The following is a 14963-nucleotide window of genomic DNA, read 5'->3' as shown; positions in this document are numbered from 1 at the left end:
CCGCCAAACTCGTGATGAGGCCCCTTGTGTCAAAGCAAGTGTTAAATAGGGAACATGTGACCTCTGAACCTGCTCTGTACCACAGCACAGAAGGTGCTGCAGATTAGAGGACTCATGCAGCAGGGCACCTGGGAGTATTATTTTCTGAATCCAAACCTGCAGGAGCCATTGGCGAGCTGGCCACTGTCTACATCATTTAAATGACCTGCACATAGCCAGTACATTCACAACCCCTAACAGGGAACTTTTCCTACTTGCTTCGAGATAGTGTTTCGAGATAAATGCATATGCTGGCTGAAAAGTGGCAATGTTATCATTGAAATAAACTGTTGCATAGATGGAAGCAGTCATAGGAGGAGTGTATTTAAAATGGCCGATATCTTTTAGAGTATAATATAGATGTAGAAGGGAAATTGGAAATGAGTGCTTGCGGGAGAAACAGTAGTGAGATTCACGTAGGCAAGTAAACTTCGTTTGACTGACCAATTGTATTTGCAACTATAACATTATAGTGACCTCCCTGGAACAAAGCTGCAGGACACCTCAATTTAAATTTGACTATTCTTTTAAATACATTTTGAGAAACACACTGTTTATTTTCTGGAAATGTGGGGTGCGACTGTATTTCAGGGGGCTTGAAATCAATTGTGCCACACAGGCTGAATCTATGAATTAATTCAAATATTTCTCTATTATCAACTATAGTGGCACTTGACTTCATCATACTAATTCTGTGTCCCTTCCAAGGACCCCAGATGTATTATAAATGCAGATGTTTAAAGATGCAGAAGGAAATGGATAGCTGAAATACTGGAGGGGCGTGTCTTAGTGATTGTGATTGTGATGAGTAAAGGTGGGTGCTTCAGGTAAGCAGGTTGCCTTATTTGGGGATTTATTTGTATTATGAACTGTCCCCCCTGCTGGTAAGAGAAGATGAGTAGTTCTGTGGGGTGAGGGCAGGCTGACACTCCCGTCATAGGCCTCAGTGGCCCCGAATTTTTCAGAATTAAATATTTACCCCAAAGTCAGTAGTGAGAATGAAAGGACATTTCTAGAAGAAGCTTGCATGTTTCCCAGTTGTATGACCAAGTGCAGGGGCTGCTAGGCTAAGAGATTCTGATGGGTGTAGTTATTGGGTGGTGGGAATGAGGGGCCGGGAAGAGAGAGTGCTTAAAGGTCAGGACTGGCAATATTCCAGGAGATTCTGAGAAGTTGCTGTGGGAGGAAGGTATGGGTGTATTCATTTGACTTGGTCTTGTGGGAGAGAGCAGGGTGCTCAAAGGCTGAGACTGTTCTGGGAGTACATCAGAAGAGCGATGTCTCTTAAGTGGAACCCAATCTGGGATTCCCCCAGGTCCCTGAAGCTGGTAGCCTGAAGGGATCTTTTGCTGCTGTGTGAGCCACTGCAGGATAAAGACTCCTGACCTAGCGGCTTCAAGGAGACGTGAGTAGATCCATGGAGGAGGAAAGATCCTGGAATTGGTGGAAAGAGGGATTCTCAGTGGATGTGCATGAATTGAGATGAGGAAGAGCACCCTTTAAGTGAAAATACTAACATTACTTGGGGGCTCAGCTGGGGTGTAGGCTTTCATGATTAAGCAGATTGCATTTCTTGGTAGCAGTTCTGCACATAGGCTTCTCCCTCACTGTAGCGTAATGACATTCCTCAGTATGGATACTGACCAGTTAGTACCACTCCCAGTAGACCTTTCAGCTGGTCAGGAGAGGCTGTATAAATTAAGGATCATCTCACCCCATAGTCTGGTGGAAAGGTCTTGCGTAATAACTCTGCTTGACCCTTGAAGGGTTGTGCTGTAAAGTCTCAACCCAGACCCTGATAACGGTCTTTCAGTGCAGGCACTTTATGTGTGTTTTCCCCATGCTGTAGAGAGGGGGTGTGGATTCGGGTTAGATTATGTGTTGGGATTCCTGCAAGTACAGCCACGCGCCAAGGCAGCTCCATACTTAAGAGAAAGCCCAACACTGTAGCTGTGGAGTGCTTTATTAATATTGAATTTGTAAGTGGGATGAAGGAAGTTGGACGACACCGGGTACGTGGGTAAGTCTTTTATTTAAGGAGCCCCCCGGAGCCCTTCATGGCCAGGCTCAAACTCATTCAAACTGCAACTGCCTCCTGAGGTCACGCGGCCCACGTTCCATAACATAACCCGAGGGTGCGCGTGACCGCAGCGAGGCTGACAATAGAGTCTCTACACATCTTTCCCCTTTAGGGAAAACATAACAAAACAGAATATTTGAAGAAGAATAAGTAAGGAGAACAATATAACCAATTGTAGCAAACGCAGTATATAAGAAATATATGCTAAAGCATTAAAGAGTCAAATGCTAAAATCATGTAATTCATATTTGTATATCAAGTTTCATAATCTCTCATCCACACAGGCTTCGATCTAGACCTATGCAAACCTTCTTCATTGGTTCTCACGCCGGTGCCATCACTGTTCACATTTACCAGCCTTCCTTTCATCTCTTCTCCCAATTCCATATTATCGTTCACATTCACTTCCCTTCCTTTCACTTGCTTAACCCACTCATTCTCTTTACCATTCCCCACTCTTGCCAATCTTCCTTTTGACCAGACTTCTCCTCCTTCCAATATGACAACGTTACTCTTTACTGCACATATACTTTTCGGACCCAGAAATTTACTTTCCACACATTTGTTCACAACCCTAGGATTTTTAACATATACCATCTCTCCAACCTTCCATTGTCGTTCCTTCACCTTCATCCTGTCATCAAACAATTCCTTATTTCTTTCTTGACTCAAAGTAATGAGTCTCATTACGTGCTCACGATCAACATTAACAACTTTGGCCATACCTAGCCATCCTGGGCAAAGCCTTGTTCCAGGTTCTCTACCTTTCATAGACACAAATGGAGATACACCAGTCACAGAGTGCGGTGTAGTAACATAATTCCATGTTAACATTTCTAACACCTCCCTCCATGGTTGTCCCGATTTCATGGCCATCTGCAGGCCTTCTTTTATGTACCTGTTGACTCTTTCAACAAGACCATTCGCCTTGGGATTATACAGCGCCGTCCTCGTGTGTTTTATGCCATAGCCTGCAAGAAATGTTTTCATTGCCACAGATACAAATTGTACCCCGTTATCAGACACAATTTCAACAGGTACACCTTCCTTAAGAAAAACTCTCTCCGCATTTGCTTGATTCCCAATTTCCACTGTTCACCCCACCCCAGGAGTGATGAACCTTCTTGAGTAACATATATCTCTGATTCGCAGCTCCTCCCTTTATACTTAATGGAAGCTTTGAACATCCCCACAATTTCAGTTCTCACGTTCCCATACGCATAAGGTTCAACATTGTGCTCCCTCAATTGCTTCACATCTCCTTGCATGCAACCCAGAAATGTTGCCTTTGACATCAAAGTCCACGGCGAGCAACTGTCCACTTTCATTGTTACTATTCTCCCATTGATCATGAACACACCCGTGGGTGCACTGCCCTTGGCTGAGACTTCCGATACTTCCAGCACATGCTTTGCTTGGCTGCTCATTCCCATTGCGTGATCCTCTTCTTGTTCAGGCACTTTTGCTCCTGTTTCAATATTTTGCACCACTCCCGACTCCCGACAAACTCTCGCGAAATGGCCATTCTTCTTGCATTTCAAGCACGAGATGTTTCTGGCTGGACAAAACATGCTTGTGGAGATGTGGTGGTTGCTCCCACACTTGTAACATCTTACTTCCTTTTTTCGGGACTCCCTTGCGAAATCCCCTCACCGCAGCCACTTCTCCCTCTGGCTTCTCTCCTTTCATTGTTGACATATACTTATGGGTCTGTTCCATACTTCTAGCCATGTCTATAGCTGACTCCAGTGATGCATCTTTCGATAATAGCATCTCCTGTATTTTCACATTATTCGTGCACCGGACCAATTGGCCTCTTATGAGAGAGTCAGTGAGTAGTCCAAACTCGCATGTATGGCTAAGTGACCTCAATGCTGCAATAAAGTTCTCCACTGGTTCTTGCGCATCTTGCACCCTCTGGAAGAACTTATGTCTTTCAAACGTTATGTTCTTCTTGGCTTCAAAATGGATTTCCAACTTCCTTTCCGCCATGGAGTATTGATCCACTTCTCCTTGTCCCTGTTGTGGAAGATCAGGCAATCCATCATACACACTTCTGCCTTCAGTCCCCAAATCGTGGAGTAATATTGCCTCTTTTCTTGCCGATGCAAATTTATCACCTCCTATGGCAATTAGGTAGGTGTCAAACAGTTTCCTCCACCTGTCCCACCTTATTGATGGAGCACCTGGTTCTGGCAAAAACGGTGGTGGTGGTGACATACTTGCAGCTGCCATCTTTATGTGTTATTATGGTGCACTGGTCACACCAATCTGCACAATTATACAATTGTACTCTCTTATGTCTCTTAAGGTAAACTGTTCCTTGCTTTTGTAAGTTCTGTAATACTCCCGAATGCCTGTAGCAGTAACCTTCTTGTTGCCAAATCAACAGTCTCAATATTATCCTTGCTTTTGCAAGTCCTTCAATACTTCCCAATGTACTGTAGTAATTCCTCTATAGTTGCCATTCAACAGTTCCAATGTTATTCTTTGGGAGGCACCTCCCCTTGTTGTGGCCTCTGATTGGCACTCTTGCCACTAAATTGTGCCTCCCCCTCCGGTTGTGCCCTGCCCCTCCTCCCCCAGCTCCTCACCTTCCCGCCCAATAGGAGCCGGGGTGGGCGGCACCAACCAGGAATAGCTGCGTGGGATCCTTCTGATGCTACGTTCTGCTGCTCAGAGCAGAGGCAGGGACGCTCTTCCTGCAGGGTCACATGGACCGTCTCCCCACAGCACCTCGCACACAGCACCTGGCCGCCGCGGAGACAGTCCGGCCTCACGCCCCTCCGCTCACCGTGTGACCTGCTCTGCCGGTCGCAAGGACTCGCCCCCAGCGCTGCGGACGTCCCTCAATCACATGCAGAGGAACGTCGCTGGGCTCCGTGGCGGGCTCCCTGTGCCTCTTCCTCGTCGCCATATGAAGGAAGTTGGACGACACAGGGTACGCGGGTAAGTCTTTTATTTAAGGAGCCCCCCGGAGCCCTTCATGGCCAGGCTCAAACTCGTTCAAACTGCAACCGCCTCCTGTGGTCACGCAGGTCACGCGGCCCACGTTCCATAACAGAACCCGAGGGTGCGCGTGACCGCAGCGAGGCTGACAATAGAGTCTCTACATGGGACATAACTTGCAAATTGATATTTGCATGGCCCAGAGCCCCGACAGGAATGAGGTATTTGTAAGTGATGCTATCTGTTTATATTACAACTGAAACACCAGTGTAGCATTATGCCAATTAACATGGTTGGTGGACTCTAACATTTGCCAAGTACATTTATTTGTGAGTCAGATTCTCTTGGTTTTGCTTAAGTATAATTCACATTGAAATACTAAGGGGGAGGCACTGAGAGTTATGCAAATGATGGGAGTTTTTGCAGAAGGGGATGTGGGGAGACCCTGAATTACACTCTTGCTTTTAAAATACACCCGAGCGCTGTTACTCCCCATCAAGCACCTCTGCGTTTTACGGGCACCCCATCCCCTTCTTCTCTACCCAACGGCACTGGCATTGGCACCGTAGGGGGTGGGGGTCTGAGCTGCCCCAAACAGTGCCAGTTATAGGATGCCCTGGTGATTCCCAGAGTCACTGGTGTTAAACCAGAAAGCCTTATTTAATGTGACTAAGCTTACAACATCCCGCAATTTATCTTACCTACCTGGGTCCTTAGTAGTTCTCAGTGCCCGCCATGGTGAAACCTCAGCAAAAGAAGCCCACACAAGTGCTCTCAAAGGGGGGGTGGGGTAAGCAGCCCAATTGCTTAAGTGGAAGACCGATAGGGTCAATGAAGCAATACTCCATTAAGTGTACCCTCTGCAGCCTGACCACTTTAGACGGCGAACATTCGGGAAACGGTGAAAGCGGGCAAAGTGAAATGGGCCCTGGAGCAGAATCAGATCTGTCCCGTACAGCAATAATTTCAGGCCATTTTCAGAATGTTATATTTCATCCATTGCTGCATCCCTTAAAATTGCTTCCAGACCCCACGCTATGCGCTACTCAAGAAACTATCGCCAGTTTTAGCAGCTTCTTTTTCAGCTGTGCCTTCAGACAGATCAGTTTTGGAGGCACTTGAACGTTCAATTGATCGTTACTATGAGCACGCGTGTATACAGATAGTGAGAGTGTGCATCAGGGTGTTGATACACGCCCGGCTTCGGCACCTGGTGATATGTCAGCTAGGAGGGTGATGATGGGGGCACCAGCTTTTTCGCCCTACTGCACATCAGTTTGTTCCAATGGCCGTTGGTCATGCTGGAGAGAGAATTGTTTCAGCCATCCCGGTTGTTCTCAACGTAATTGAGGACTAGTTTGCCTGTCTCCCTAGTAATCCTGAAGAATGGGCGCAATGAGACCTGGTTGGAAGAAGATTCCCAGCTAGTTCATATTTTTTATGATGTTTGGGTATTCACAAGTGCTGCAACCCATAAGGGGTCCAGTCGCCCGAGAAAGGGTTTGGAAACTTTAATACGAAGGTCTCTTAATTGGTATCCAATGTTTATGTGTAGCCCCTCAGACCAAGCCCTAGCACTTTCAGCAGTTAACTGAATATAAGCTTTTTATTATTAACGTCTATCTGCACCTGAAAGAGAATTTTAAAATGTTTCTTGCACTGAATGGCTGGTTAGCAAATTTGCTGGAAATTCCTAGGGAGTTACGCACAATCATTGCGGGGGATTTTAATGACAAATTGGGTGGGAACGCTAGACTTGACAACAACAGAAATTCACTGAAAGTCACCTGTGGTATTCCAAAGAGGAACCGGTGTCTACTGTCAGCAGACATGAGAGGACCCTTACTCAACTCTTTGTTTACTCCATTCTTCTTTGGCTGAGCTCAATGGGAGGTGTCACAGTGACTTTCCACCGAAGGCTTCTTACAAGTCTGGCACCATAGCCTCTTTAATTGATTATTGCTTGATAGACTGGTATTCTTTTCGGCGGGTATTAGATTTTGAGGATTGTGAAAGCCGGAAAGTGACCAAAACCCGTTAGTTCTTTTGTGGAACTCAGCCCCCCAAAAATCTAACCTGCCTGTCGACCTGGAAGAACCTTTCAAAGCCTCTTGTGTATTGAAATGACCCAAGGACAAGTTGGTTTGCATTTTGAGGCAGAGCCAGGTAAGCAAGACTTTTTTTTACCAAGGTTCAGCTAGATGATCCAGTGTAATTCTCATCCATGAGGAATTAACTACTCTTATCATTGGTAATTAACAGCGGGGTCGGAGTTATCTTCTGGCCGTCGGACAAATAAGTCTAATGATCCTTCTGGTACGACGTATGATGTTTTAGGGCCACATTCGAATTGTGGGCCGCATCTAATTACAAAAACATGACAGCTGGTCACTTGTAGAATTTAAAAACAAGATGTCAGAACAGTGAACTTTAATAGGGTAAAGCGCCTGGTGAACGAAGAGGAGCTGTTGAACCCGTACTGCAGTAGTTTATTTCTTCCCACCAATGTAACACTCAGTTGTGCATAAAAAACAGTCTGAGCATTCAATTGGTTGAAAGATGTTTGAAGAAGGAACAGGACACTCTGGAACCCCTGATGACTGCAACTTCCTTCAAGGTGCTTGGCAACTGCACAGGACACACTGGAAACTCACTGAGTGTCAGTAGGGTAATGTGCATAACATGTCCAACAAGAAAAAACGACAGCAGATTGGAACTAATCAGCCTCTGGAATGATACAAGAACTTACATAAGACAAGGATAAAAAAAGCCAATAACTGGAAAATGAACACGAGGTGAGATTTCTTACTTGTATATCCGTAAGAAGAGATGCAACGAGGAAAGCGTGATGTAGTTGATCTAAACGGATCCAAAGGGAAAGTCTGAGAAGAAAGCAGTCTCACAGGTGCTGAAAGGTTTCTTGGGTCCAGTACAAAACCCTATTCCCGCCGGCACGCGTACGCCTAGAGTGTTCAGCGAGTTCCCAAGAGTGCTATAGGCAGTCTCTAGTCCAGCACTTGTTTCCTATTCCCGCCGGAACGCGTACGCCTAGGAAGTTGTGCGAAGTCCAAAATGTGCTGTAGGTAGTCTCTAGTCCAGCACCAGTTTCCTATTCCCGCCAGCACGCGTACGCCTAGGGTGAAAGATCCTTCTTCTGAGAGACGTAAGTAGACAATCCAGGTAAGCAGGCAAAGTGAAGCAGGAGACGTGAATCGAAGTCAAAAGGAAGTCCGGGTCGTAGCAGCAGTTCGTAGCAGAAGTACCGTGGGCAAGACAAGAGCAAATCCAATAGACAGGCAAAAGGTCGTGAAGGAGCAAGATCCAGGATAACAAAAGCGCCACTGTTGTGTTCCGAGGAAAACGATCAGAAGCACTGAAGCAGCAAACGGGGCGGCCTAAATTTGCATGACCACAACGCGGGAGTCACGTGAACGGGAAACCGGAGCAACACGTGACTGCAGGCGTACTAGCGGCCAGCGTCGCCATGGCAACCCCCAATGCCTTTGAAACAAGCCTTTAAAGGAACGGAAGCGATTAATGTTGTTCCTAGCTATTTTGACCCCCGAAAGTCTGTCGGGTAAGCGAGAAAGTCCACTAGGATTCGGTGTTCTGACACAAGAGTACAAAAAACTCCTGAGCGTGAAGAAAAAACAATCCATACAGACAACGCAATGGCCCTGTAATGAGACGCAATGGAAACTTTTGAAATAGATAGTCAAGGAAAACAATGAAAAGGGAACCTCATAGCGCATCGGTTTCCAAATCATGCCCACATGATTGGATGCTCAATTCCACCATTTCAGTGGGCGTCTCATTACAGGGCCATCCTGTATAACGTGGAAGCAGTGGTGTCCCTTACATCTTGGACACTTAGCTGTTCCAATTGCAGGATTGTCTTTTCAATCCATGAGGTTATTCATACCATTAACAACAGCAAGCTTGGTAAAGCTCCCGGCCCAGATGGTATCAGGTTGGACATCTACAGATGGTTTCCAGGTTGGTGGGCTCCAATCTTGCAGAAATTATTTAACGTGATTGCGCGCACCTTGGTCCTTCCTACCACTTGGAATAAGAGCATTATTAGACCTGTCTTCAGGAAGGGCTCTCACGCCAATCCCCACTGCTACTGTCCCATATCCCTGCTAGACGGGGCCTCTAAAATGTTTGCCAGCTGTTTGGCACCTAGGCATGGGTCCTGGGGAGCAGATAATGACATTATACCTCTCCCTACCAATCAGGTTTTAGAAAGGGCTTTGCAACAATTGATCATGCTTAAGTTTTTTTAAAATGATAGTCGAAAAGTGTGGTTCATTAAAAGGTGGCCGTGTTTGTGTTGCCTTTTTAGATGTTGCAAAGGCATTCGACTCAGTAGATCGAGCAGTTCTGTGGAGTAAACTCCAAACACTGGAGTGCCCAGTCCACCCACTATTTGCAGTTGATCTTTGCCCTTAAATCAGACACTATGGCCTCTGCTGTCAGACAATCAGGCCAAGGGCCTTCTGCATAGTTTATAGTCAATAAAGGGGTAAGACAGGGCTGCCCAATTGCCCCCTTGCTTGTATTATTTTTCTTTCAGATTTCAATCCCTCCACCAATGATGGAGTCATATTGCTGCCAGCTTTAAACAGAGTGATTTATTCCACCATTTTATATGCAAATAGTGGCCTTTGGTAGTAATAAATCTAAATTTATATTGTCGATGAACGAAGTAAAGATTGAAGTAGTGGGCATCTATTGCTACGTTGGGTTGGTTTTTGGACGCAATCGTTCCTGGATCCCACATCTGGAGCTGGTGGAAAACAGTCTCCGGACAGACCTAGGCAGCCTGACGAAGTTTTACTACAAGTTCGGCAGCCTGGGGTTTGACAAATGTATCCAGGTCATGGAGGCTAAAGTACACACGTCCGTCTTATACAGTATGGAAATACGGGGCAGCGCGAATTGTTGCACCCTGGATCGTATTTTTCCGGAAGCTACTAGCTTTGGGTCTGAGTGTTCCTGGGGCGACTTTACGGCTGGAAATAGGTACTGCAGGTATTAGTGTGTGGGTAGAACTGAAATCCTTGGAATACTTCTGGAAATTATTTTTGGGTTCTTCAGCAAACCTTAAAATCAGAAATGCTTTGGGGGAAAGCATGTCAAAAGGCTCTCAGGTCACCTATCCTTGGATTGATAGTTGCACCTCCATAAGTAAAAGGTGGGTTATAGATATATGCAACTCAAGGCGGGCACAGTTTGTAAACAGCTTAAAATGAATGCCAAGGATCTGGAATTTGACCAGGCCTTGATCACTACTACAAATGTGTGCGCGCCAAGATATTTGGCTATTGCTTGCAGCTCAATGTCCATAAATACGTTAGAGAGCACAATCCGATCACCGGCCCACAAACGCATAGCGGCTATGGCCAGACTAAACATTTTACCACTAAGAGACCGAACGTCCTGGCTTTTTAAGAACAAGTGTTGCTCTTGTGACAGCTTGAGGACATACCCCACTTATTTAATTTGTTCATTTGTAAGACGCTGTAAGTGGCTAAGCGGCCGGTGTACCCGTAAAATCAGATCAGTCTCTGAGGCAATGAAGTTCGTTTTGTCGGAGCTGTTCTGTATCTGACCTGTGTGAATACATGAATGCCTCTTTTAAACGTCTGGGTAGGACATTGTAACACAGTTTTCTCACGTGATATGTAAACCTTAACGAAGATCGGAACATTTTGCATTTTTTACAAGTTGCAAACTTTTAAACCACAGTATTTTAACTGTGTATATGTAAACGTGTGGTTGTACGCTTTTGTGTTATGTATCTATTGTATTCTATGTAAATGGCGGAAGCGGGATAAAGCATGAAGCATTACTACTGCTACCTTTGTTGTCAGGGATCTGACTATTTCTGGGGCTACACATCCTCGTGTCATCTTCCCGGATTTTCAGAGGGAGCTATAGTATGGAAGATTAACTAAAATGTTGCACATTTCAGTGTCCCATGGGTAACGCTTGAGCCTAAACAATCAAATGTAATGAGGATCAGTGGGAGGGCAAACAACCACCTCCTCCCATTCGGATGCAGGGCCCCTCAGGTATCCAGTGTCATTAATGGCACTCATTACGGGTCCGGCGGTCCGATAAGTCAGGCGCCGGTAAAATGTTGATCCTCACTCCTGGGAATGGGGACCACAGAAGCACCGGCACTGTTAATAACGGGGCCAGTGCTTCCGTGAAAGTCTGCGGGCGGGTGCCGTTCTGCTCGCCAGGTCTGATCTTGGCGGGCGGAATGGCACCCACCCGCAGACTCGTAGTTTGCCGGTCCGGCAACAACGGTGCCCTAGCACTAAGCAAGTACAACAACATACCTCTTCCCCACACAACACAGAGATGATGATCCACTACCACGCGTTCTCTGAATGCCATTTATTTCTTATTTATTGAAAGTGTCAGCCCTCCCTCTCACCCAAGGCGACTCATATAGCCCCAGTAACAACCTGTTCACTTACCCATGTCAGGGGGCTTGCCTTTGGACCCGAGCCCGCCTTCTGCCAGTGCGTCCATGATCCAGTTCAAGGACTCAGACACCTGGGACACCTACATGCGAGATGCACAAAATATCAAGTGTAAGATTCCACACCTGCCTCAAGACACATTGCACATGATCATAGACATATGACGTTGGACAGATTTATTGGGAAGCTGCAATCGAGGCTCCATACTGTAAATCAGGGACAGCAGCTCCTGAATCAGGCTGCCATGCAGTCATAGGCTTCATTACGTTTGGGGCCAAATTCTAAAAAGCTTTTTTGGGACGCAAATGATGAGATGCATTAGCACATTTCAAATGGCAGCCGGTCATACAGTAGTGTTGGGTGTATATTAGCCGACAATAATGCATGCAAGGGGGCTGGCCTGCGCATCTTTCAGAACAAACAATAATGGACCCATAGAATAGGGAATGGCACATTTGAAACATTTATCTTTTTAAATATATCAATAAATGCAACACGTTAAGTTCAAATACATTTTATTGTCATACACAAATATATAATATAGATTGATAAAACAGATATCAAAACTATTTGTTCAAAATTCAACTCACATACATTCAATCCTACCATCTATTCAGTTTCACTTTTGAAAAACCTGTACAAATCACACCTGTCTCTCTGACCACTTGGTCAACAATACATATTCTTTGCACTGTGAAATGCCCTCCACCTGACTCACAGATGGTTCTATCTGTGTGTAATCAATTGCACAGATACATTTGTCTACACATGTTTCAGTTGTCTGTTTGGACGGCAATACATTTGTGGTGTAACTCACCTGGTAAATGGGAATGACTGAATTCCCCATTGTGGTCCTGACGAAGGTTGCATTATCAAATGGATGAATGTATTGTAGTCCAAAACAGACAACCGAAAGACGTGTAGACAACTGTATCTGTGCAGAGACCAAGTTAAAGGCAAAGGCAGAGACAAAGTCAAAGAGCAAGGCAAAGGCAAAGATCAAGGCAAAGGCAGAGACCAATTCAAAGGCAAAGATCAAGGAAAAGAGAGAGACCAAGTCAAAGGCACAGACCCAGGCAAAGACCGAGACCAAGGCAAAGACAGAGACCATGTCAAAGTTAAAGATCAAGACAAAAACAGAGACCAAGTCAAAGGAAAGATCAAGGCAAAGACAGAGGCTAAGTCAAAGGCAAAGACCCACGCAAAGACAGAGACCAGGTCAAAGATAAAGATCAAGGCAAAGGCAGAGACCAAGTCAAAGGAAAGATCAAGGCAAAGACAGAGGCCAAGTCAAAGGTAAAGGCCCAGGCAAAGACAAAGTCAAAGGCAGAGTTTAGGGCAAAGGCAGAGACCAAGTCAAAGGCAAAGACTAGGTCAAAGACAAAGATCAAGGCAATGACGGAGACCAAGGCTAAGACAGAGACCAAGACAAAGGCAAAGACCAGGTCAAAGGCAAAGATCAAGGCAACGACAGAGACCAAGGCAAAGAGAAAGAATTTTGCTGGGGCAGGTAAACATCCTGACTGTTCTGAGCAAATTGAAAACCCACATCATGGGTGGGTGCCTAAGAGACTGAGAGTTTAGGGGAACAACACAGGACATTATTAGAATAGGACATCACAAAGAAGACCCTTTATCTTTCCTCCTTCCAACAGTTTCTTAGACTCTCCCTTTTCAGTTGAATCCATCTGACCACTATGCTTTCCTCCAACCTATCATATTAAGAACAAAATAAAGATGTTGAAACCTATTTACATGTTACAGGTCATTTACTTTTGTTTTATTGTGTACTGGTTCCAAAATAAACTGTACACAAAATAAAACCCATTCAATAAACAAACAATCCCTGTACATACACAATACAATAGAAAATAAATCCATCACTCAGAAATAGATAACAGACAACACCCTAAACTACATAACAAAAATGGAATACCTAACATACAAATAAATATCATCACTTGCAGTGCATTCAATGCAAAAAACACCTGTTGAGATACAAAATAAATAGTACAATACTTACAAATTGTGAAACATATTAAAATCACAAAACCATATCAATTAAGCAGATGCCCACTTAGTAGGAGGCAATATAGTTTGAATAAATCTAAGAGTTGCTAGTATTAATGAAACCTGTATTCCTGATAAAATGTGCTTCTGAAAGTAAGCAGAGGACAAAAACACTGGATTGTAAACAATATTTCCCAAAATGGTTCAATCTTAGAATGTGTCCTAGATGGCACAAAAACCACTTGGATTCTCAAGGGCACGTACAGGTTTTTTAATGGTTTGTTTGTGGGGCACAGTGTTAGCTTTGGAATAATTGATTACTGGCAATAGAAGAGGTGACCATATTTATGATTGATTCTTTTTAGCTACACCAAGAACATAAGGTCTCTTGTTCTCAATCTCAATTATTCGGCTTGTTTAGAATGTCTCTAATAAAGTCAGAGACCCAAATAGGTCAGCTATTGAACCGTTTCAAGTTTTATATTGTGGATATTTCAAACAAATGTATTGCCCTTACTAGAACGTACAGAGCTAATGATCAGAATTATCAATGTTTATAGTCAAGTTGTTATGTTATCATGCGTGCCCGATGTGTCTCGGTTTTTGAAGACAAACTTCCTTCACTATCCAAACGTACTTGAATGCAAGTATTAGAATTTAATGCAATCAGAATATTACCCCCACTAGATTATGCCATAACATTGAGTGATTCACACTATCAAATGCTGTGGCCAAGTTAATACAAGCAGCCTATACAAGGGAAGAGACTGTAAGAGGCTCAACAAAAGCCAATTCAAAAAGGTACTTATGAAAGCCTCTTGGGAATGTCTTCAACTGCTTATGTTTAATCCCAGTCTTCAAGATCTTTTAGGGTCTAGCTTGTACCAGACTCCCGGTCATACTGGGATAGGATGGCCAGGGCATTGGCGGCCTTGACAGTGGAAGCTGCAGTGTACATGATGCGCTTCCCCACTGCATTAAGCTTCTTCCCCTCATGGTCCGGAGGCGCATGGACGAGGATGACGGGTTCGCCGAATGCTTCCTGGCAGTGGCAGACACCACAGAGTGTGGAGAAGGTTGCAATCTCAAGCAACTAGGGGCCAAGTCCGGGACCATGTACTTCTTTTCCAGTCTGTCTCACTGAGGTGGAGGGCGGTGGAGGTGTTCGGCGTCTTCCTCAGGGCCAAACCTTCCTCCCAAACATCTATCAGAGGGATGGACATAACAGTCTTCCGGCGTTAAAAAAAGGAACCCCTCATTCTTCTTCTCCTCACCAGATTGAGGAGAGTGGAGGCCCTAAAATCATGCCATGAAAGGAGCCCACCCCCCACTCTACTACTTCTCGTCTCTCCACTCTACTATCCCCCTCTACTAATTCTCCACTCTCC

At 45.0% G+C, this 14963-nt stretch overlaps 1 protein-coding gene across 2 annotated transcripts in view; it reads right to left on the bottom strand.

Annotated features, from left to right (window-relative positions):
- The window catches only part of LOC138528636 (transient receptor potential cation channel subfamily M member 2-like), a 1006635-nt gene that overhangs the window by 38343 nt on the left and 953329 nt on the right, over nt 1-14963 (bottom strand). For both annotated transcript variants that reach the window (XM_069640452.1, XM_069640453.1), the window contains exon 23: nt 11560-11647. In XM_069640452.1, coding sequence (XP_069496553.1) covers nt 11560-11647 — 88 coding nt within the window. The remainder of the gene's footprint in view (nt 1-11559; nt 11648-14963) is intronic.

This window comes from Ambystoma mexicanum, chromosome 7q (assembly GCF_040938575.1).
Source record: "Ambystoma mexicanum isolate Mex_15411 chromosome 7q, UKY_AmexF1_1, whole genome shotgun sequence".
NCBI lineage: Eukaryota > Metazoa > Chordata > Amphibia > Caudata > Ambystomatidae > Ambystoma > Ambystoma mexicanum.
This window is presented reverse-complemented; position numbering and strand designations above follow the sequence as displayed.